This window comes from Crinia signifera, chromosome 12, assembly GCF_055691185.1.
Source record: "Crinia signifera chromosome 12, ASM5569118v1, whole genome shotgun sequence".
Taxonomy (NCBI): domain Eukaryota; kingdom Metazoa; phylum Chordata; class Amphibia; order Anura; family Myobatrachidae; genus Crinia; species Crinia signifera.
In genome coordinates this window covers 58,380,666-58,403,306 of record NC_139228.1, presented here as the reverse complement: position 1 = coordinate 58,403,306, position 22,641 = coordinate 58,380,666, and the positions used below count along the sequence as shown (strand labels likewise).

Genomic DNA, 22,641 nt, shown 5'->3' with positions numbered 1-22,641 from the left:
ATGCGGCTGCTGTGTGAAAATAAATATATGCAAATGCAGCAGGAGGCGTCTTGTGTATAAAGAGGTCTCCTGTCAGTGTCTGTGATTCGCTGCGGAGTCTGAAGATGCTGTCAGGACTATTAATGATGTATCAGAAGACTCACCCTCTAGAACGCTTTCCTGTCACCGCCCCCAAATGGCTGCATTGCTCTTTTGGGGAGCTAAATAATAAAACAGTCGAAAGCGCAAACAATTGAATTGCGGTCTTTCAGCGCACATGCAGCATTCACATGCCTGGTGCAAGATGTGTGTTGGAATACGTCGCATCTTATGGTTTGTAGATCATAGTTGCAATTCTGTGGCCACCATACCAATGCCCCCTTGCACGTTTAGATGTGGCCCCATATCACACACAGGTGACATACGGCATACGCTCAGCCTGCGATAATCATTTGCGGGCCCCATTACACTTTTGCCTCCAGAAGTAATAATTTTAAAGGTTGAAAATATAAATGTTGCCATTTTGGGTGTTTCTGTACCTGTGCAAAGGCCTGTCCTATACAGGAACGTGGGCCAAGGGAAAACGGGAAGTAGGTGAAGTACGGCCTGTTGGGAAACAACACATGTTATACACCAATAATACAAATCCATTTATATGCACATGGACACTCCGCACTGCACACAGACGCTATCAAAGCACAGGTGCAGCCCAGAGCTTCCGCTAAAGCCCATACCTGCCTACCTGACCCTCTCCATGGGGGAGAAAATGCTCTGGACCTGGACTTCCCTGGTAATGTATGATTGCCATCACCTGTGGTGAAACACCTTACTTATCAATTACCTAGCTCCCCACAGGTGATGGCAATCATACATTACCAGGGAAGTCCAGGAACAGAGCATTGTCTCCCTCAAAAGCCCCGTACACACGGTGGAGATATATTGCTAGCAATATATGGCTGAGCAATATATTGCTCAGTGTCTCCCTTTCATCAGCGACCAGAGATGGTCGCTGATGAAAGGGAACCTCTGCCGGCGGTGTCGCAGAGGTAATCAGCTGGTCGAAAGGGGCTGAAAATGGGAGCACGCACCCGGCGATTTATAGCTTGGGCACACTCCCATCACTGGAAATATGGTCGCCTGCGACCATATTTCCAGCGATTTCAGCCCCTATCGCCCCCGTGTGTACACAGCTATACAAAGAGTCAGGTAGGTAAGCATGCCCCCCTCCCCCCCTTATGCCAGGCTCATGAGTTTTTCATGTTTTCTTTTGAGCCGACAGGTGGTATTTCATGCCCTACCATCCACTAGGCCTAGGGCATGGTGGGAGGATATACTAGTGTGCCGAGTGCAGGAAGGCCCCATGCCCAAAGCATGGCGAGCACAGCAGTACACTGATAGTGTGAATGTCGACTTATGTCGAAATTCGGGTCCACAAAATTGTGAAAAACTCATGTCGACCTTTTGACTGCCGACCAAATACTTGTGTCAACGTTCCAATGCTGTCAATCCTATCCATGTCGACATATTGTATGTGTTGACCTAAGCAATTCTGTATATAGGACTAGCACATGCAATATATAGGACTGGCACATGCTGCCACATGGGTGAACCGGAAACACCTGTCTTGGTTGATAAACTTTTGGTTTAACTCATTTCCTTCACAACTCACTTTGTGGCGTCCCGGTTGAATCTGTCTGGGTCGAAGGTGGTCGGATCTGGGAAGAACTGCTCCATCCTCGCTGTGACATAGGAGTAGGTCTACACAGGGAACAGATGGCGACAGGTGTCACAGAAACCACCGCGGAACATAGAGATGTACAACAACGCCATGCACATGACATTACTCCATAAGCATTTGTCCAGATTATGCAGCGCCAGAGATATCCGCAATCCCTGGACAAAGTGGAGCTGAGAGGCTGCAGACACAGTCAGTAAGCCGACATAGTCTCTCAGCATGGTCTGGTGGATCATCCTATGGCACCAGTAATGTTAGTGATAGGACTAGCTATATACAGGCACATTCATATCTATCTTGAGTCATACCACCACTGACGTATGCTTTGGAATCCTGATTCCATCCACAACAAGATCTTCTTCTAGGAAACGAGCGGTCCCTGGGGCGGTGGGATACAATCTCAGGGTCTCCTTCAGTACCTGGATAGACAGTGAGGAATACAGATATGTGAGGGCTGCACTGGTGCTACAAGTATGTCTGCAGCCTCAGTGTATCCTGGTCCAGGATTAAGGTGGGTACTCAATCCCCCGCCGCTATTTCCGTCGGGGGAAATAGCAGCGGGTGCCTATTCAATGCGGTCTTTCCTAACAGCATTGAAGAGGCATCTCTGCAGAATGGACCTGACTTTAAAAGCAGTCGGGCTCATTTTGCCAAGAACGGGTGTTGATTGTCGAGGTCTCGGCCGGAAAAAAAAAAAGAATAGTGTAAAACAAACACCAGATAAACACCTGGGGAAAACAATGGAGCATGAATCTCAAAAGTTCCTCCTTTAGTGCTTATAATGCTGGATAGAGTTCCTTATTGTAGTGTCCAATTCCAACGCGTTTCATACTTCTGTCTGTGCTATTCCTCAGGACAATGCCCCTGAGCCAGCACTCACATAGAAGCTCGAAACGTGTTGGGTGCTTGGACCTCATCTCGTCCAGTTTCATAGTATATTTTAATATAATGTTCTATTACAATGTCTACTTTACAAAATATAATGCACTAATATATATATATATATATATATATATTGAAAGAAGACGATGTCACTCCAGGTCTTATAACTCAAAACCAGCGTTTACTGATGCCTACGGCGTTTCGGGTCTAGCCCGTCTTCAGGACATAATCGATTATGTCCTGAAGACGGGCTAGACCCGAAACGCCGTAGGCATCAGTAAACGCTGGTTTTGAGTTATAAGACCTGGAGTGACATCGTCTTCTTTCAATGTATGCAAGTGAATTAATTTTCACCTCCGATGGGCACCCGGGCCAGCTGATTAATGTAACCGGAGAGGGGCAGTGCCGGACTTGACACACAGCATATATATATATATATATATATATATATATATATATATATATATATATATATATATATCTCATTAAGTTCACCTACTGCAGAAGCAGGGGGGTCAAAACAAGGTACTACGGTAGATGTACTAAGCCTTCGAGAGTAATACAGTGGAGAGAGAGAGAGATAGAAACCGGATGCATTTATAAAGTGGCAATCATTTACAAGGCAAATCCAGGTTGGTTTTGCTTTGTAAATGATTGGCACTTTAAAAAAATACAGCCATTCTCAGATTAAGTTTCAGACCTCCAGCTTCAGGCACTCCATTACATTTACCCCACAGAATAAAATGCATTTTCTTCTTGTAAATACTTATCACAGTTCTCTCATGCCGTGGCGGATTCAGGAGGGGGAGGGAATGGCATGGATTTTCCAGGATCGCCCCTTGATCTCATGCTACAAACTGGTGGGAGATTTTCATGCATATAATCATCATACTGTAATAAGCCATATGACCTTACCTGGGACAGGTACTTGAGTTTGCCAAGATCTTCATACTCAATGTCTCGTTTGGAACCGATGACCTCATCAACCTCTTTCCTCGCCCTAAAACGATTGCCCAAATATTTGCGGCTCAATCGGGTGAACTGAACTTGTTACTCTTTATAACTTTAGAAATATTATTTTGCTTAATTAAAACAATGTTTCCAAGAAATCTTTAAACTAGTCTGTAATAGTCTCCATGTAATAACTATAATACATATGTGCAGCAGGTCTGGAGCCTGGAGCCTTAAATGCTCCGCCCGTCCCTTTACCCCTCTTGGTACGTGATAAGGAACTCACTTTCTCAGTATCTCTGGATGCAGCGCCAATTCCTGGACAGCGAACGCCAGCTGATTGGCCGTTGTTTCCTGGCCTGAAGAACAACACTGTTATATTTATACTGTATAATGTATGAAAGAGAGAAGGTGTTCCCGGCCCCATTGTCTGTACAATAGATAATTATCTATCACTGCCACCTGTGTCGGTATACATGGTTGTAGGAGGCATTGCATCAGCAGTGAGGCACTAGTATGGTAATGCAGCAGCCAGGCACTAAATGGTAATGCAGCAGCGAGGCACTAGTATGGTAATGCAGCAGCCAGGCACTAGTACGGTAATGCAGCAGCCAGGCACTAGTACGGTAATGCAGCAGCCAGGCACTAGTATGGTAATGCAGCAGCCAGGCACTAGTATGGTAATGCGGCAGCCAGGCACTAGTATGGTAATGCAGCAGCCAGGCACTAGTATGGTAATGCAGCAGCCAGGCACTAGTATGGTAATGCAGCAGCCAGGCACTAGTACGGTAATGCAGCAGCCAGGCACTAGTACGGTAATGCGGCAGCCAGGCACTAGTTCGGTAATGCAGCAGCCAGGCACTAGTACGGTAATGCAGCAGCCAGGCACTAGTACGGTAATGCGGCAGCCAGGCACTAGTACGGTAATGCAGCAGCCAGGCACTAGTACGGTAATGCGGCAGCCAGGCACTAGTACGGTAATAAGGCAGCCAGGCACTAGTACGGTAATGCAGCAGCCAGGCACTAGTACGGTAATGCAGCAGCCAGGCACTAGTACGGTAATGCAGCAGCCAGGCACTAGTATGGTAATGCAGCAGCCAGGCACTAGTATGGTAATGCAGCAGTCAGGCACTAGTATGGTAATGCAGCAGCCAGGCACTAGTATGGTAATGCAGCAGTCAGGCACTAGTATGGTAATGCAGCAGCCAGGCACTAGTATGGTAATGCAGCAGTCAGGCACTAGTATGGTAATGCAGCAGCCAGGCACTAGTATGGTAATGCGGCAGCCAGGCACTAGTACGGTAATGCAGCAGCCAGGCACTAGTACGGTAATGCGGCAGCCAGGCACTATTATGGTAATGCGGCAGCCAGGCACTAGTACGGTAATGCGGCAGCCAGGCACTAGTACGGTAATGCAGCAGCCAGGCACTAGTACGGTAATGCAGCAGCCAGGCACTAGTACGGTAATGCAGCAGCCAGGCACTAGTATGGTAATGCGGCAGCCAGGCACTAGTATGGTAATGCGGCAGCCAGGCACTAGTATGGTAATGCAGCAGCCAGGCACTAGTACAGTAATGCAGCAGCCAGGCACTAGTACGGTAATGCAGCAGCCAGGCACTAGTATGGTAATGCAGCAGCCAGGCACTAGTATGGTAATGCAGCAGCCAGGCACTAGTACGGTAATGCAGCAGCCAGGCACTAGTATGGTAATGCAGCAGTCAGGCACTAGTATGGTAATGCAACAGCCAGGCACTAGTATGGTAATGCGGCAGCCAGGCACTAGTATGGTAATGCAGCAGTCAGGCACTAGTATGGTAATGCAGCCTGTCCGACCTCCGACTCTGATCTGATGCGCACTGGACCGCACATTGGATCAGATGGCATACACATGCGATTTGGTCTGATTTCACCTGATTCCTTGGCCTTTAGTGATCCAGGCAGCTTTATACGTCTACTGCAATTTAGATTTAAGCTTGAACACACCCAACCTAAATCTAACTGTGCACCTGTAACATCTGCCCCACCCGCAGTGCAGCATGGTTTTGCCTATTTGTAGCTTTGCTAACAAACCTGAATCAGGCCCTTGGTATGGGTATGACGCATGTGCACAGTACTAAACATTACTACCGTGCGCTATGTGACACAGATCCAACAGGTTAGGCCCCATGTAAGTAAAGGTTTGTCTGCAGCACGATGTATACAGGGAATTACTTATTATTCTATATTATTACTATACACACCAGCGATGAAGAAAGTGACAAAGTTGTCTATGAGCATCTCGTTGTCGCAGTCATCGTCCAGCACTGTGAAAACAGGAGGCGAACATGAAGGTCACACTTGTACTATAGGTCAGGTTGTACAGTATGTGCCCTACTCCTGCATATCTCCCAATATTTCAGCGGCGGCCTGCAGGACAGGCAAAAGTGTAGGGGCATGGCCGAATGGAAATGGGCGTGGCCTGCAATCGCTCCGCTGTCGCGAGGCCATGCCCCCTTTTTTGCTGCTGGTGGGGGCATGCTCAGTATTTCCGTGAGCTGCTGGCTATGCCCCCAGCCACCCCCCCCCCTTGCTGATTGCAGGAATAGAGCGTCTATTCGTGGATGACAGGGGGAAACTCCTAACTGCCCACCCCGCCGTGAGACACTGTCGGCCTCGGGAGGGATGTGGGAACGTCCCGAAAAACCAGGACGTTCCCGCGATAAGCGTTATATAGTGGGTCCCCAGCAGCACAGAGGATATCAGGAGATGAGGCAGCAGGATGGATTTCTTCGTATCGACACAAACAGTGAGCTTTAGCATACAACACCTACCGCTTCCCCTGAGTATCTGTGTCAATATATCACCGGGCACCTCTGCACCCTCCTGTACCATCCTCTGCCGGTTCTCGATACACTCCTTCCCTGTGTTACGGAGCAGCAGGACAGAGTCCCGGATTTCTTGGATAATTTTCCTTTTTGAAGGGCGAATCTATATATAAAAACAGAACGCAGATTAAGGACAACACTTTACCCAGGATGTAATTAACGCAGGGTTGAGTCAGGACTCACTCAGCGCTATGAAGGCCGTGGGGAGAAGGAGGGAGCTTGTGATGTCAGCGGCCCTCCCTCCTGAATAGAAATGCCAGCATTTTCTGGCCACGCCCCTAAACGCCCACAAGGTGTCAATCACTCTCAGGCAGACGGCTTGCATGTGTTCACAGTGTACCATGCACAGACATAATCGGATTGGTTTTCTTTTTTAGAAGCTAAGTTTACCCCTTAGCAATAGGAAATACCCACCCGTGCCCAAGGGTCTCTCATTTCAACCATCCCTTGTAAAGCCATGAAAATGGCCCTTGGGAAAGGGGTCCGATCATCGTGTAGGGAATTCAGGTCTATATCAAACGCCACCTGTGGAAAACACACAACAACATGACAAGACAGACAATGATAAAACAGCACACAACAACTGAGATACACGTGACCTGTCAGCAATCTTCCCCCTGTACCTTTATTTGATTGAGTTTATTTATTAAGCTGAGAAAGACCCTTTTCTCTGGGGTTGTGTGTGCCAAAAATATACTCAAATACACTTGCACAGACGGGTCAATAGCGGCCATCTTGTGACTGCAGCTATCCACAGGCCTGGGAGATGCCGATACAATTATCCAACATCACAGCTGCCATACTGCGTCCTGTGTGGCTAACAAGGCAGATAAGGCACCCAGATATTATTATTATCTGTCATTTATCTGGGGCCACGGTAGCGGAATGTGTGGGTGATAAGCTCAGTGCAAAAATATAATAACACCTCATCCACCCCATCCCAATATGCAACACAGCAGTGGGAGACAGAGGGGGGGGGGGGGGGCTTAGAGCATGACAGAGAAAAACAGTGGGTGACAGGGAGAGGCAGAGGGTGACAGGGGGAGGCAGCTTAGAGCATGAGAGAAAAACAGTGGGTGAAAAGAAAAGAAGAGGGCGACAGTGGGCCTCATAGTCGTCACTGATCACTGTCACCCAATCATGGCTACGTTCTGTCCACCTCCATCCACTAAGCGCCACCAGACCGAGGTCTGCATAGCGGCACAGACGTACATGAGCCTCACCTTGGCAATCACATCCAGGGTCACTCTGTTCAGCAAGTTATGCATTTTGACCTCGGATTTCTCCTCTGCCTTTTCTGCGAGCTTCTCCATGAGCTCCTCCGCCTTTTCGTTGAAAGTTCCCACCAAACCCATCAGATATCTGCACCAGGAAAAGCTTGCAATCAGAAGGGTTCTATCATGTACTATATTTTATATATAGTGATGCAGTGATCCAGTGCATTCTGGGTTGAGGAGAGTGGAACTGATTTCAACCAACCAACTGTCCAACTAAACAGAGACTCCAAACACTTTCCCTACGTAAAAGTAGTAAAAACTAATTTTTGGTGGGGAACTACAGGTCCCAGCATGGCTCAACTGCCAAAAATGGCTGCTGGTACACGCTGTTATGAAGAAATCCAGATCTGTAGTTCACCCCGCCCACCAGTGGCGTAACTATAAATTTTGCTCCCCCCTGCCAAAAAGTTTGTGCCCCCCCTCCCCGGGCTCCTCTTCAGCGTGTTTCCCAAGCGTGTGACGTGATGATGTCACACACATAACGGAGAAGCTGAAGCAGGATAGAGGAAGAGAGACCAGCAGACACTGCTGCTTCCCTTGGCTCCGATGCGTCCCAGGCCACCCTAGCATGCCCATCCACCCGCCAATCCTGTACACAGTAGCCAATAGCCATCTCTGTGTACAGTCAATTGAATCAGTGTGGGGGGGGGGGGGGGATGATTTGTCGTCTCTGCCATGTCCGCACCTGCGCTGCAGCTGACTCGCCTCCAGTGCTCAGCCAGTGGGCAGCAGCATGTCAGTGCGTCGAGCAGGTGCCAGCGCCTACACAGACCCCGCTGCCACTTGCTCCCCCAAGCGGCAGCTGGGGCTGCCTTACAGTAGTTACGCCACTGCCGTCCACCCCACCCCCCAAAAAAAGCATTTAAAAACTGATAGTTTAATGAAGTATTGTATTAAATAACAGTGGAGCATACTGTAAAGTTTATGTTCAGTTGCTTTTGTTTCCTAATTATTGGAAGGTGCGGAAGACTCCCTATTGTCCCCCCGCTCACCTGCATCCCACACTCTTCCCAGAGACGTTTGTAGGATGAGAAGATAATACAGGAACTGCGGGTTCTTAGCGAGCGAGTGGGTCCAATATAATGTGATGCACATGATTTTAGCCCCTCCCAATGGACCACTGATACAAATGATTTTAGCCCCTCTCATTGGACCGGTGATTCACATGATTTTAGCCCCTCCCAATGGACCGTTGATTCACATGATTTTAGCCCCTCCCAATGGACCGCTGATACAAATGATTTTAGCCCCTCTCATTGGACCGGTGATTCACATGATTTTAGCCCCTCCCAATGGACCGTGATTCACATGATTTTAGCCCTTCCCAATGGACCGCTGATACAAATGATTTTAGCCCCTCTCAATGGACCGGTGATTCACGTAATTTAGTTGATACGGGAGCCCGGCCTAATAATATGAAGAGCCCAGGCCTACCCCTGGTAGGGACTGGGAGACAAGCATATATCTATCTATCTACTCCTCCTCACCTCAATAAGGTGACGTACTGCTACTGACCACTAGAGGCCACTCAACAGACCAAAATATAGAAAGTGAAAGCAATTTCTGCAGGGACACTGATCTGTTTCAAACTTGCTGGATATGGAGAGAGGGAGCTGCGAAGACAGAGATTGGATGCAGGAGCATATAGGGACTAGGGGTTGGGTGGAGAGCTTGTGGGCTAAAAAGTGTCACAGCTTAAAGTAAAAACTGTCACAGTTTAGTGAAGGTACACTGCAGAAGCCGTCATTTTTACAGGCTTTTAACGAGTGATGGAATAATCAATGGGAAGAGGGGCATGTGAGGGAATAAGTGGTGGGCAGAGGGTATGTGAGGGAATATCTGGTGGGCAGAGGGTATGTGAGGGAATAAATGGTGGCGATTCTGTAGCACCGATCACATTGCGGACGCCTCTCTGGACAATACCTAATACTTTTTAAATACGCTCTTAGGAAACAACCGTTGAACGTTACTAAGTCACTTAGGGTGACAGCTCTTGATTGTCGACTTATTGCACTTACGGTCTGCTGAACGCGGGATCCATGATCCGTCGCTGTTTGTGCCAGCGATCGTAGTGTCTGTCAGTCAGTAATCCTTTTCCAAGGAATCTGCCATAGGGATGAGTAAAAGTGGCCAAACAATGGGTAAGATCATGAAACAAAGGAAATCTGAAAATCTCATTGAGCTTTGAGAGTTGAGACATTACAATATTCTATTACAGCCCAGTTACACCTCTACCCTATTCCTCAATCACCCCTTGACTCAACACACACACACTTGTTCCTTACTACTAGCATTCAGGAGTCAATTCAATTATGTGCAAGTTGTGTTGATGAATACTATTCCACCTTGCGTATTCACCGCATCAATGAAGGTGCGCACTATTCTGTGCTGCTTCTGCAATGTTGGGGGTAACGTATATACAGTATAGCACTGTATCACTCCCATTGTTCTGAATCCACAATTACTAATGGCTATTACTATGTTTGTGCACACACTGGGGTGAAAGGTCAAACGTGTTTCACCTGCCTGAGACTCCTGAGGAAGCCAAACTGATGAAACGCGTCGGTTCTTTCACCCAAGTGTTTCTTATTTACTTATAAACAACACGTTTAAAGGACCTGCTGGATCTCACATAGACTTCTCATCACTCCTAAACATTGGAAGTTAAACGCACCATTCTTTACTTGTAGAACGTGCACGCATATGTAAGGGTGGTCTGAGGCACTCTTACAATATCGTGCATGTTCAGAAAGAAATGGGCGGGCAGCTGACATCCGGTGATGTCCGCTGCACGCCGCCATCGGCCACGTAATGGCCTCATTAGCATGAGAACGTCAAGCATTCTCATGGGAACGCCCATAAAACACTGTGCATTCACATATGCTAATGGAGCCACCCCACGCCCACTGTCTGCGTATTCACGGTGCTAATATATATAACAGGTGCTAATGTATATATATATATATATATATATATATATATATATATATATATATATATACACACACACACACACACACACACGTACATACATATTTGCACCTGTTTGTTCATTGGTTGTATAAATAAGTGGTCTCATTTGATATTCATATATGTCACATTGCGGTGAACTTTCTGATCATCATTGAGGAATGCTAAATAAGTCCTGACCGCTGCAAAGACCCAGGATTGACTACGGGAGCGGTTTTTTTTAATGTGCTATGAACTATTTTATACATACATACATACATACACACACACACATACATACATACACACACACACACACACAATTATTTCCCTGCACATTACAGCAGTTATAGAATTATAGCCAATTTGCGCCCCTCTGCACTGGCCCCAGGATGTGTAAAGGGCCTCACACTTGAACGAGCGGATCAGAGCAGTGCGGACTTCTGTGTCACTCACCTTACTCCAAATATGTTAAATATATCTTCATAAAATTTGTCCTTTGGGTGCTTGGTTGACATCAGAAGTTCCTAGAACATTTATGTCATATAATTACTATTTACAAGCAATTATCAACTTTTATTCCTCGAGGTCAGCCCAGTGGATACAACAGCTTATTTCCAAATGAACTTTGTGATGAAATGTAATGGAAATAAAAAGTAATAGATCTAGCGGGAAATCTACACCGTGATGTAGAGTTACGGTAGGTACCGCCCCACTCCATACCTGGCAGGGGACAGCTAGCAGGGGGACACGTGTACAAACTACGTTTATGTGGGTCTATCGGGGTAAGTCCTGGTTGGGTACTAGGTTAGCATTTTCAAATCTATGAATAAATGGTATTTCGTAGTGAAGGGAGATATTAGGGTAATTGTGGACACATAAGATCTTACAAGTATCTGATACAAAGCTACACACATAGCGATCCCCGGGCAGATTCTACACTACCTCACTAGATTGCTTAGTAAATGCCCCTACATCACTCTGTGTGTAGGGACCATAGGGCCTTATTTTGGTTCATTCTTAGAAATCCTTCTTAGATGGACAAAACCATGTGCACTGCAGGGGGGCAGATGTAACATGTGCAGAGAGAATTAGATTTGGGTGAGTAATTTTGTTTATGTGCAGGGAAAATACTGACTGCTTTATTTTTACACTGCAATATAGATCTCACTTTGAAGTAAAACCCCACCCAAATCTAATTCTCTCTGCACAAGTTATATCTGCCCTACCCGCAGTGCACATGGTTTTGTCCATCTAAGAAGGATTTTGTCAGAAAGAATGAACCAAAATAAGGCCCATAGTGACAGCGATGCGCGGCCCCGCGTGCAGCTATGGGTATGGGTCATAGGCTCGACAGCACTAAGGTCAACCACTAAGGGGGAAATTTACCAATATGAAAAACCTAGTTTTTCGTATTGGTATTTTCCCTACGACTGCATACGACTGTTTAACCCCTTCCCGACATTTGACGTACATTTACGTCATGGTCGGGAAGCACTTCCCGACACATGGCGTAAATGTACGTCATGGATTTAAACTGTCACCGCGTCTATAGACGCGGTGACAGTTTCAACATGTCTGCTGTCCCTGACAGCAGACATGTCCGTGCATGCCCAGGGGGGGCTGCGATGCCGCCCCCCCGTCGGCGATCGCTGTGATTGGCTGTTCAGTGTGAACAGCCATTCACAGCGTTTTCCTGTGTCACCGGCGAATAACGTTCGCCGGTGACACGGGATCAGAGGTGATTGGTGCTGTAAAGTACAGCACCAATCACCGCGGGGTGTAAGGGTGACACTGGTGTCACCCCACCTCACCCCGCCCGCCCCCAAAGGCCGTGATTGGTTCGTCGGACCGACGGACCAATCACAGCCAAGGAGGGGGATTTAAACTAACGGTGACTGCACTGCAGACGCCATTCCGGTCTGGAATAGCGTGCAGTGCGGTCACCGTACCCCCCTGCCGCCATACTGACCAGAACCTTGCTCCATACTTGCTCCATACTTACCTGATCGCTGCTTCATCACTGCTTCCTGGATCCTGTTGCTACTTGTGCCTTCCTGTGAAATTGTGCTGCTGCAGTGTACTAGCTAGATAGAGAGATAGAGAGATAGAGAGATAGAGAGAGATAGAGAGAGATAGAGAGAGATAGAGAGAGATAGAGAGAGAGATAGTGTCAGAGAGTGCTATATTTTGTGCTGCTGCAGTGTGATATAGTTATAGATAGAGAGAGAGATAGAGAGAGAGAGATAGATAGAGAGGCCTAGTGACAGAGTGCTATATTTTGTGCTGCTGCAGTGTGATAGTTATAGAGAGATAGAGAGAGATAGAGAGAGAGAGATAGAGAGAGATAGTGACAGATTGTGCTATATATTTTTTATATAACTGACTGCTGCCCCCTCCTTTTGTGCTGATCAGTATAAATTAACTGATCAGCAACTTTTTGGGGGCGCAGGTTTTTTTTTATATATAGATATACCTGTCAGTGCTGCTGCTGCAGTGTCATAGAGTGATAGATAGTGAGAGATAGAGAGATAGAGAGAGATAGTGACAGAGAGTGATAGAGAGTGCTAAATTTTGTGTCTGCTGCCCCCGCCTTTTGTGCTGATCACTATATCTGAGGTGATCAGCAACTTTTTTGGGGGTACAGAGGTTTTTTTTTTTTTATATATACCTGTCAGTTGCACCAAAGGTTGTGCACCTGCTGCACCTCACTGGTAATCAGTGTCGCATCACTGATCACCTTTTTTTTTTGTGTGTGTGCTGTGGGGTCTTTTTTTAATTTTTTTTTTACACACACTGTGATTTTGTGGGTGTCCTGTGGCCGCTGTGCGCTGATCAGTGACGTACATCACTGATCATCTTTTTCGGCACAGGGTTGATCTATTTTTTTTTTTTTTGATCAAATTCCTGTTGCCTTTGAGCGCTGTTCAGTGACAGACGTTACTGACCAACATCTGTGCTCAATTTTTTGCGCAGGACCTTTTTTTTTTTTTTTTAACCCCTTAACTTTTTTATTTTTAACCCCTTCATTTTTTTTTTTTTTATTGGTATAAAGTATTTTTTTTTTTCTGCACCACATACACACTACACACTACATACCCCCCGGATTGAAATAAAGTTTGTACCCCCCCCCCCTACACTATACACGTGTTGAAACATTTCACTACCAGTAACACAAAAATAAAAATGGCATCCCAAATGTCCTCCCAAATGTCCTCCCAAATGTCCTCCCAGTCATCCAGGAGAATGTATTCAGTGGAGGAGGCATATGCCATGCTTGCTTCTGACTCTGACACAGCCAGTGATGCAAGCGGGGAATTTGAAGGATTCGCCTTAACCTCATCTTCCTCCTCTAGTGATGAGGGACCCCCTCAAAGACGCCCCCGTAGAGCAGCTGAGACCCCCCCCCCAATAATTGATCTCGTATGGACCCCACCACCAGACAATTTTGAGCCCCAGGTTCCTGAGTTTTTGGCCATGCCAGGAATCCAATTTGATTCCACAGGTCTCAGAGAAATTGACTTTTTCAAATTATTTTTCTCTGATGATTTTATAAATTTAATGGTGGACCAAACTAATTTATATGCCCAGCAGTTTATTGCTCAAAACCCCACGTCATCATTTGCTAGGTGGACCCCTGTAGATGCAGTAGAGATGATGACGTTTTGGGGTCTGGTGTTTCATATGGGCATAGTAAAAAAGCCAGAAATTAGGCAATATTGGAGTACAGATGTTCTGTACAGTACTCCATTTTACCGTATGGCCATGCCCCGGACTCGATTTGAGACAATTCTTAAATTTATACATTACACCGATAATGCACAGTGCCCACCCAGAGATGATCCCACCTTTGACCGGCTATTCAAAGTCAGGCCGGTCATTGATCATTTCAGTGCCAAATTTGAAGAGGTGTACATCCCTGAAAAATTTATTTGTATCGACGAGTCCCTTATACATTTTAAAGGAAGGGTTAAATTCCGCCAGTACCTTCCCAGTAAGAGGGCAAGGTATGGCATAAAAATGTATAAACTGTGTGAAAGCACCTCAGGGTACACCCACAGGTTTAGGGTTTATGAAGGGAAGGATTCAAGAATTCAACCGCCAGAATGCCCCCCCTCCCTCGTAGGTGTTAGTGGGAAAATTGTCTGGGATTTAGTGCACCCCTTCCTGGATAAAGGTTATCACCTCTATGTGGATAACTTTTACACTAGCATCCCCCTGTTTAAGGCCCTTGGTTCAAGAGGTACAGCAGCTTGCGGTACTGTGCGCAAGAACCAAAGAGGCCTCCCAAAAACGCACATTGCCCAAGTAATGAGAAGGGGTGAAAGCAGGGGAATATGCAACGAAAATATGTTGTTGGTCAAATATAAGGACAAGAGGGATGTCCTTATACTGACAACAATTCACGGAGACAGTACCACCTCCGTCCCTGTACGAGGTACCAGTACCCACACCTCCAAACCTAATTGTATCCTGGATTACAATAGGTACATGGGCGGAGTGGATCTTTCAGATCAGGTACTGAAGCCGTACAGTGCCCTGCGGAAAACAAAAATCTGGTACAAGAAGGTGGCCGTGTATATCATCCAGATGGCACTGTATAACGCTTACGTGCTATTCCGTTCTACCGGCCAGAGGGGGACATTTATGCACTTTCAAGAGGAAGTCATAAAGGGCCTAATATTTGGGAACCAGCAGGCAGAGGGCCCCAGTACTTCTAGTACTGGCCCCCGTATTGTACCAGGGCAGCATTTTCCTGATGAAATCCCCTCCACTGGAAAAAAGGGCAGGACACAAAAAAGGTGCAAAGCTTGCTATAAAAAGGGAATAAGAAAGCAAACTATTTTCCAGTGTGACACTTGCCCCGACAAACCCGGCCTATGTATAAAGGAGTGTTTTAAAATATACCACACATCTATGGAATATTAGGTTCATAATTTCACCGTGCTTCGGGGGTCTTGCTAATGCCACATAGCACCCACCATTCATTCCACCAGAATCTGAGCCGCAAAATCCAAAAATCACTCCTTCCCTTCTGAGTCCTGCCATGCACCCAACTGGTATTTTTTGGTCACATGTGAGGCATTGCCGTACTCGGGAGAAATTGGGGCACAGATTTTGGGGTGCTTTGTCTCCTTCATTCCTTGTGAAAATGAAAAATTTTGAGCCAGAACTGCATTTTTGTGTAAAAAAATTTAATTTTTCATGTTCACTGCCCAGTTTTATCAAAATTGGTGAAACCCCTGGGGGTTTGAAATGTACACTATACCCCTAGATGAATTCCCTGAGGGGTGTAGTTTGCAAAATGGGGTCACTTGTGGGGGGGTTCCACTGTATTGGTGCTTTGGGGGTCTTGCTAATGCGACATAGCACCCACCATCATTCCACCAGAATTTGTGCTGCAAAATCCAAATATCACTCCTTCCCTTCTGAGTCCTGCCACTTTTTGGTCACACATGAGGCATTGCCGTACTCGGGAGAAATTGGGGCACAGATTTTGGGGTGCTTTGTCTCCTTCATTCCTTCTGAAAATGAAAAATTTTGAGCCAGAACTGCATTTTTGTGTAAAAAAATGTAATTTTTCATTTTCACTGCCCACTTGTATCAAAATTGGTGAAACCCCTGGGGGTTTGAAATGTACACTATACCCCTAGATGAATTCCCTGAGGGGTGTAGTTTGCAAAATGGGGTGACTTGTGGGGGGGTTCCACTGTATTGGTGCAACATAGCACCCACCATTCATTCCACCAGAATCTGTGCTGCAAAATCCAAAAATCACTCCTTCCCTTCTGAGTCCTGCCATGCACCCAACTGGTATTTTTTGGTCACATGTGAGGCATTGCCGTACTCGGGAGAAATTGGGGCACAGATTTTGGGGTGCTTTTTCTCCTTCATACCTTCTGAAAATGAAAAATTTTGAGCCAGAACTGCATTTTTGTGTAAAAAAATGTAATTTTTCATGTTCACTGCCCACTTGTATCAAAATTGGTGAAACCCCTGGGGGTTTTAAATGTACACTATACCCCTAGATGAATTCCCTGAGGGGTGTAGTTTGCAAAATGGGGTCACTTGTGGGGGGGTTCCACTGTATTGGTGCTTGGGGGGTCTTGCTAATGCGACATAGCACCCACCAAAATTCCACCAGAATCTGAGCTGCAAAATCCAAAAATCACTCCTTCCCTTTTGAGTCCTGCTATGCACCCAACTGGTATTTTTTGGTCACATGTGAGGCATTGCCGTACTCGGGAGAAATTGGGGCACAGATTTTGGGGTGCTTTTTCTCCTTCATACCTTCTGAAAATGAAAAATTTTGAGCCAGAACTGCATTTTTGTGTAAAAAAATGTAATTTTTCATTTTCACTGCCCACTTGTATCAAAATTGGTGAAACCCCTGGGGGTTTGAAATGTACACTATACCCCTAGATGAATTCCCTGAGGGGTGTAGTTTTCAAAATGGGGTGACTTGTGGGGGGGTTCCACTGTATTGGTGCTTGGGGGGTCTTGCTAATGCGACATAGCACCCACCAAAATTCCACCAGAATCTGAGCTGCAAAATCCAAAAATCACTCCTTCCGTTCTGAGTCCTGCCATGCACCCAACTGGTATTTTTTGGTCACATGTGAGGCATTGCCGTACTCGGGAGAAATTGGGGCACAGATTTTGGGGTGCTTTTTCTCCTTCATACCTTCTGAAAATGAAAAATTTCGAGCCAGAACTGCATTTTTGTGTAAAAAATGTAATTTTTCATTTTCACTGCCCACTTGTATCAAAATTGGTGAAACCCCTGGGGGTTTGAAATGTACACTATACCCCTAGATGAATTCCCTGAGGGGTGTAGTTTTCAAAATGGGGTGACTTGTGGGGGGGTTCCACTGTATTGGTGCTTGGGGGGTCTTGCTAATGCGACATAGCACCCACCAAAATTCCACCAGAATCTGAGCCGCAAAATCCAAAAATCACTCCTTCCGTTCTGAGTCCTGCCATGCACCCAAATGGTATTTTTTGGTCACATGTGAGGCATTTCCGTACTCGGGAGAAATTGGGGCACATATTTTGGGGTGCTTTTTCTCCTTCATACCTTCTGAAAATGAAAAATTTTGAGCCAGAACTGCATTTTTGTGTAAAAAAATGTAATTTTTCATTTTCACTGCCCACTTGTATCAAAATTGGTGAAACCCCTGGGGGTTTGAAATGTACACTATACCCCTAGATGAATTCCCTGAGGGGTGTACTTTGCAAAATGGGGTGACTTGTGGGGGGGTTCCACTGTATTGGTGCAACATAGCACCCACCATTCATTCCACCAGAATCTGTGCTGCAAAATCCAAAAATCACTCCTTCCCTTCTGAGTCCTGCCATGCACCCAACTGGTATTTTTTGGTCACATGTGAGGCATTGCCGTACTCGGGAGAAATTGGGGCACAGATTTTGGGGTGCTTTTTCTCCTTCATACCTTCTGAAAATGAAAAATTTTGAGCCAGAACTGCATTTTTGTGTAAAAAAATTTAATTTTTCATTTTCACTGCCCACTTGTATCAAAATTGGTGAAACCCCTGGGGGTTTGAAATGTACACTATACCCCTAGATGAATTCCCTGAGGGGTGTAGTTTTCAAAATGGGGTGACTTGTGGGGGGGTTCCACTGTATTGGTGCTTTGGGGGTCTTGCTAATGCGACATAGCACCCACCAAAATTCCACCAGAATCTGAGCTGCAAAATCCAAAAATCACTCCTTCCCTTCTGAGTCCTGCCATGCACCCAACTGGTATTTTTTGGTCACATGTGAGGCATTGCCGTACTCGGGAGAAATTGGGGCACAGATTTTGGGGTGCTTTGTCTCCTTCATACCTTCTGAAAATGACAAATTTGGAGCCAGAACTGTATTTTTGTGTAAAAAAAATAATTTTTCATTTTCACTGCCCAGTTGTACCACAATTGGTGAAACCCCTGGGGGTTTGAAATGTACACTATACCCCTAGATGAATTCCCTGAGGGGTGTAGTTTGCAAAATGGGGTCACTTGTGGGGGGGTTCCTAACTTTTAGCATCTTATGGTGCCTAGAAACCTACATGGTGCCTAAAAAATAATCTCATAAAAAGGAGGCTCCAAAATCAAGTAGGTGCTCCTTCTATTATGAAGCCTGTGGTTTGGTCACCGTGCACACTAGGGACACATATAGGATATTTATGAAAACAAAAGAATTGGGGGAATCAATTTTCAGTCACATTTCTCTAGTAAAATGTACTGTGTTCCTTAGAAAAATGTATTAAAATTGCAAATCTGCAAAAAAAAAGAAATTTTGAAATTTCACCTACACTTTGTTTTAATTCCTGTGAAACACCTAAAGGGTTAACAAACTTCCAAAATGCTGTTTTGAATACTGTGAGGGGTGCAGTTTTTGAAATGGCATCATTTATGGGGGTGTCTCACATACAAGTCCCTCAAAGTCACATCAGAACTGAACTGGTCCCTAAAAAAATCAGTGTTTGAAATTTTCTTGAAAATTTGAGAATTTGCTATTCATATTGTAAGCCTCCTAGTGTCCCAAAAAATTAAAAGGAAGTTGAAATAATGATGTCAACATAAAGTAGACATATGGTCTATGTTAGTTATTCACTATTTTGAGTGGTAAGATTATTTGTCTCACAAGCAGAAAATTTAACATTTTGCAAATCGCTAAATTTTCCATTTTTTCACGATATTTTGGTATTTTTCACAAAAAAACACAGACTGTATCGACCCAAATTTACCACTAATTTGAAGTACAATGTGTCACGAAAAAACAATCTCAAAATCACTGGGATAAGTAAAAGCAAAAAAAAGTTATCCCCACTTAAGTGAGACATGTCAGATTTGAAAAAAAGGGCTCTGTCAGGAACGCAAAAACTGGCTCTGTCAGGAAGGGGTTAAGTCGTATGCAAAGTCGTGTTCCGGAGGATCAGTTACAAAGCAGTCATATACGACTGCTTTGTAACCCTCCGATGGTGTAATGATTCGTATTAGCGGCCGTATATACGGCCGCTAATACGAATGTTTCTGGCAGTCTGCACGGATCAGTCAGATCCGTGCAGGCTGCAAGGTGTAAAAAAAAATAGAAAAAATAAATAAATAAAAAAAACAACGGCGTGGGGTCCCCCCCACAGCCGAAACCAGCACCAGGCTGAAGGAGCCGGGGCCGGTAATTAAAAATCAGGGAACCCGACAAATAGGGGTTCCCCGATTTTTAACAACCAGCCCCAGGCTCCAGGTCCGGGGCTGGTTCCCAAAATACGGGGGACAAAATGAGTAGGGGTCCCCCGTATTTTAAGAACCAGCCCCAGGCACAACCAGCCGGCAGGGTAATGTCACAGCCGGGGGACACTTATAATATAAGGTCCCGCGGCCAAAACATTCTCCCTACCGACCAGTCAGCCTGGCCAGGGGCCCTGGGGGAGTGGGGACCCCCCCAATGAAGGGGTCCCCCCCCTCCAGGACTTACCTGACCAGGCTGAAGCCTGGTGCTGTCCTCGATGCCCCTGGGCGGTGGGCATCGAGCTGATAAATGGTGTAAAAAAAAGATGAACCTATTGTTTTTTACTGTGGCACTACAAGTGCCAGCAAGCCTCCCCAGCAAGCTGGGACTTGGAGAACCACAAGTCCCAGCCTGCTGGGCATTAAAGGGCCCGCTGGCACTTGTAGTTCTACAGTTAAAAAAATAGTGCACAAAACACACTGATACACTTTTAAAATAAAACTTTATTACACACAAAGCCCACACATACTAATACTTACCTATCTTCTCTCCGTAGGTAGCCCTGATGTCCTGTGTCGGCGTCTTCTGGTCCTGTGTCGTCTTCTTCCTCCATGTCGACCGTCGCTGTCGCCGTCCGGATCCGACGAAATCCATTTGGGAAGCTGTGGAAGGAAACCATACTCACCTGTCCCAGCGCGACGTAGTCCAGGTAAGGGTCTTTGCAAAAAAACAAACCGACACCCCGAAACCAGACCGGACTGACGGAGACGCACGTGTGTTTGTTTACATCGTGTGGCTCCGCCTCCCGAATGCCGCTATTGGCCGCCTTGCGGCCTAGCGGCTCCTGATTGGCCGCTAGGCCGCAAGGCGGCCAATAGCGGCATTCGGGAGGCGGAGCCGCACGATGTAAACACCGTGCGTCTCCGTCAGTCCGGTCTGGTTTCGGGGTGTCGGTTTGTTTTTTTGCAAAGACCCTTACCTGGACTACGTCGCGCTGGGACAGGTGAGTATGGTTTCCTTCCACAGCTTCCCAAATGGATTTCGTCGGATCCGGACGGCGACAGCGACGGTCGACATGGAGGAAGAAGACGACACAGGACCAGAAGACGCCGACACAGGACATCAGGGCTACCTACGGAGAGAAGATAGGTAAGTATTAGTATGTGTGGGCTTTGTGTGTAATAAAGTTTTATTTTAAAAGTGTATCAGTGTGTTTTGTGCACTATTTTTTTAACTGTAGAACTACAAGTGCCAGCGGGCCCTTTAATGCCCAGCAGGCTGGGACTTGTGGTTCTCCAAGTCCCAGCTTGCTGGGGAGGCTTGCTGGCACTTGTAGTGCCACAGTAAAAAACAATAGGTTCATCTTTTTTTTACACCATTTATCAGCTCGATGCCCACCGCCCAGGGGCATCGAGGACAGCACCAGGCTTCAGCCTGGTCAGGTAAGTCCTGGAGGGGGGGGACCCCTTCATTGGGGGGGTCCCCACTCCCCCAGGGCCCCTGGCCAGGCTGACTGGTCGGTAGGGAGAATGTTTTGGCCGCGGGACCTTATATTATAAGTGTCCCCCGGCTGTGACATTACCCTGCCGGCTGGTTGTGCCTGGGGCTGGTTCTTAAAATACGGGGGACCCCTACTCATTTTGTCCCCCGTATTTTGGGAACCAGCCCCGGACCTGGAGCCTGGGGCTGGTTGTTAAAAATCGGGGAGCCCCTATTTGTCGGGCTCCCTGATTTTTAATTACCGGCCCCGGCTCCTTCAGCCTGGTGCTGGTTATGGCTGTGGGGGGGACCCCACGCCGTTTTTTTTTTTATTTATTTATTTTTCTATTTTTTTACACTGTAGCCTGCACGGATCTGACTGATCCGTGCAGGCTAAAACGCAAATAGAACAGGAAAATGGTGTTCTATTTTCCTGTCGTATTTGCGTGGGTGTTTCACACCACTAAGCAGCCGTATTGTCAGTACGGCTGCTTAGTAAATCAGAAACCACCATTCTTTTGAATGGTGATTTCTGTCGTATCCTATCGATGGTGTAGGGCATTCGTATTTGTAACTACAAATACGAATGTTCCATCTTTAGGACTACGAATTGTTGTATTTTTGGGATTGTAAATCCCGAAAATACAAATTCGTAAAAAAAAGGTGTATTTCTCCCTACGAATACACCTTTTTTCTACGAATCCATTTTGGTAAATGTCCCCCTAAAGGTCTACCCAAATGTGGACATGGACATCATATCGCTGCACTTGGCACACTATTTTATTCTCCCACCATGCCCTAGTGCAGTGATGTCTAACCTTGACACTCCAGCTGTTGTTGAACTACACATCCCAGCATACCCTGCATCAGTTTTAGCATAGCCAAATAGTAAAACTGTAGCAGAGCATGCTGGGATGTGTAGTTCAACAACAGCTGGAGTGTCAAGGTTAGCCATCACTGCCCTAGTGGTTGGTAGGGAATGAAAAATTCCATGTCGACCTCGACCTTTTGACTGAAGACCTAACCCATGTCAACCTATTGTTTGTGTTGACCTAATGACATGCCGACCCAAGAACATGTTGACCTTAGTGCTGTCAATGTCAACCTAACGGCCGTATACTGTCGCTATTGGCCCAGCGATTAATATCCATCATGCTGGATGAATCTATAATCACTGTTGTCAGGGCCAGTGTTCTCACCAAAGAACACTGGCCCCAACAGATTGCTCAGCGTCAAAACACTGTGCAGCCAGGGCCGGCGCCACCACTAGGCAGGACTAGGCATTTGCCTGGGG

The 22,641-nt window shown here is 46.2% G+C and overlaps 1 protein-coding gene across 6 annotated transcripts in view; it reads right to left on the bottom strand.

The window, feature by feature from the left end:
* The window catches only part of LOC146049623 (cholesterol 24-hydroxylase-like), a 92,312-nt gene that overhangs the window by 30,438 nt on the left and 39,233 nt on the right, over positions 1–22,641 (bottom strand). For 4 of the 6 annotated variants that reach the window (XM_083166185.1, XM_083166188.1, XM_083166184.1 and 1 more), the window contains 11 exons: positions 11,094–11,164; positions 9,707–9,793; positions 7,635–7,773; positions 6,826–6,936; positions 6,358–6,514; positions 5,788–5,850; positions 3,834–3,906; positions 3,512–3,596; positions 2,023–2,133; positions 1,649–1,737; positions 519–585 (listed from right to left, as the gene is read on the bottom strand). In XM_083166185.1, the coding sequence (XP_083022311.1) occupies positions 519–585; positions 1,649–1,737; positions 2,023–2,133; positions 3,512–3,596; positions 3,834–3,906; positions 5,788–5,850; positions 6,358–6,514; positions 6,826–6,936; positions 7,635–7,773; positions 9,707–9,793; positions 11,094–11,164 (1,053 nt within the window). The remainder of the gene's footprint in view (positions 1–518; positions 586–1,648; positions 1,738–2,022; positions 2,134–3,511; positions 3,597–3,833; positions 3,907–5,787; positions 5,851–6,357; positions 6,515–6,825; positions 6,937–7,634; positions 7,774–9,706; positions 9,794–11,093; positions 11,165–22,641) is intronic. The other 2 variants (XM_083166187.1, XM_083166186.1) reach the window with 1 other exon arrangement.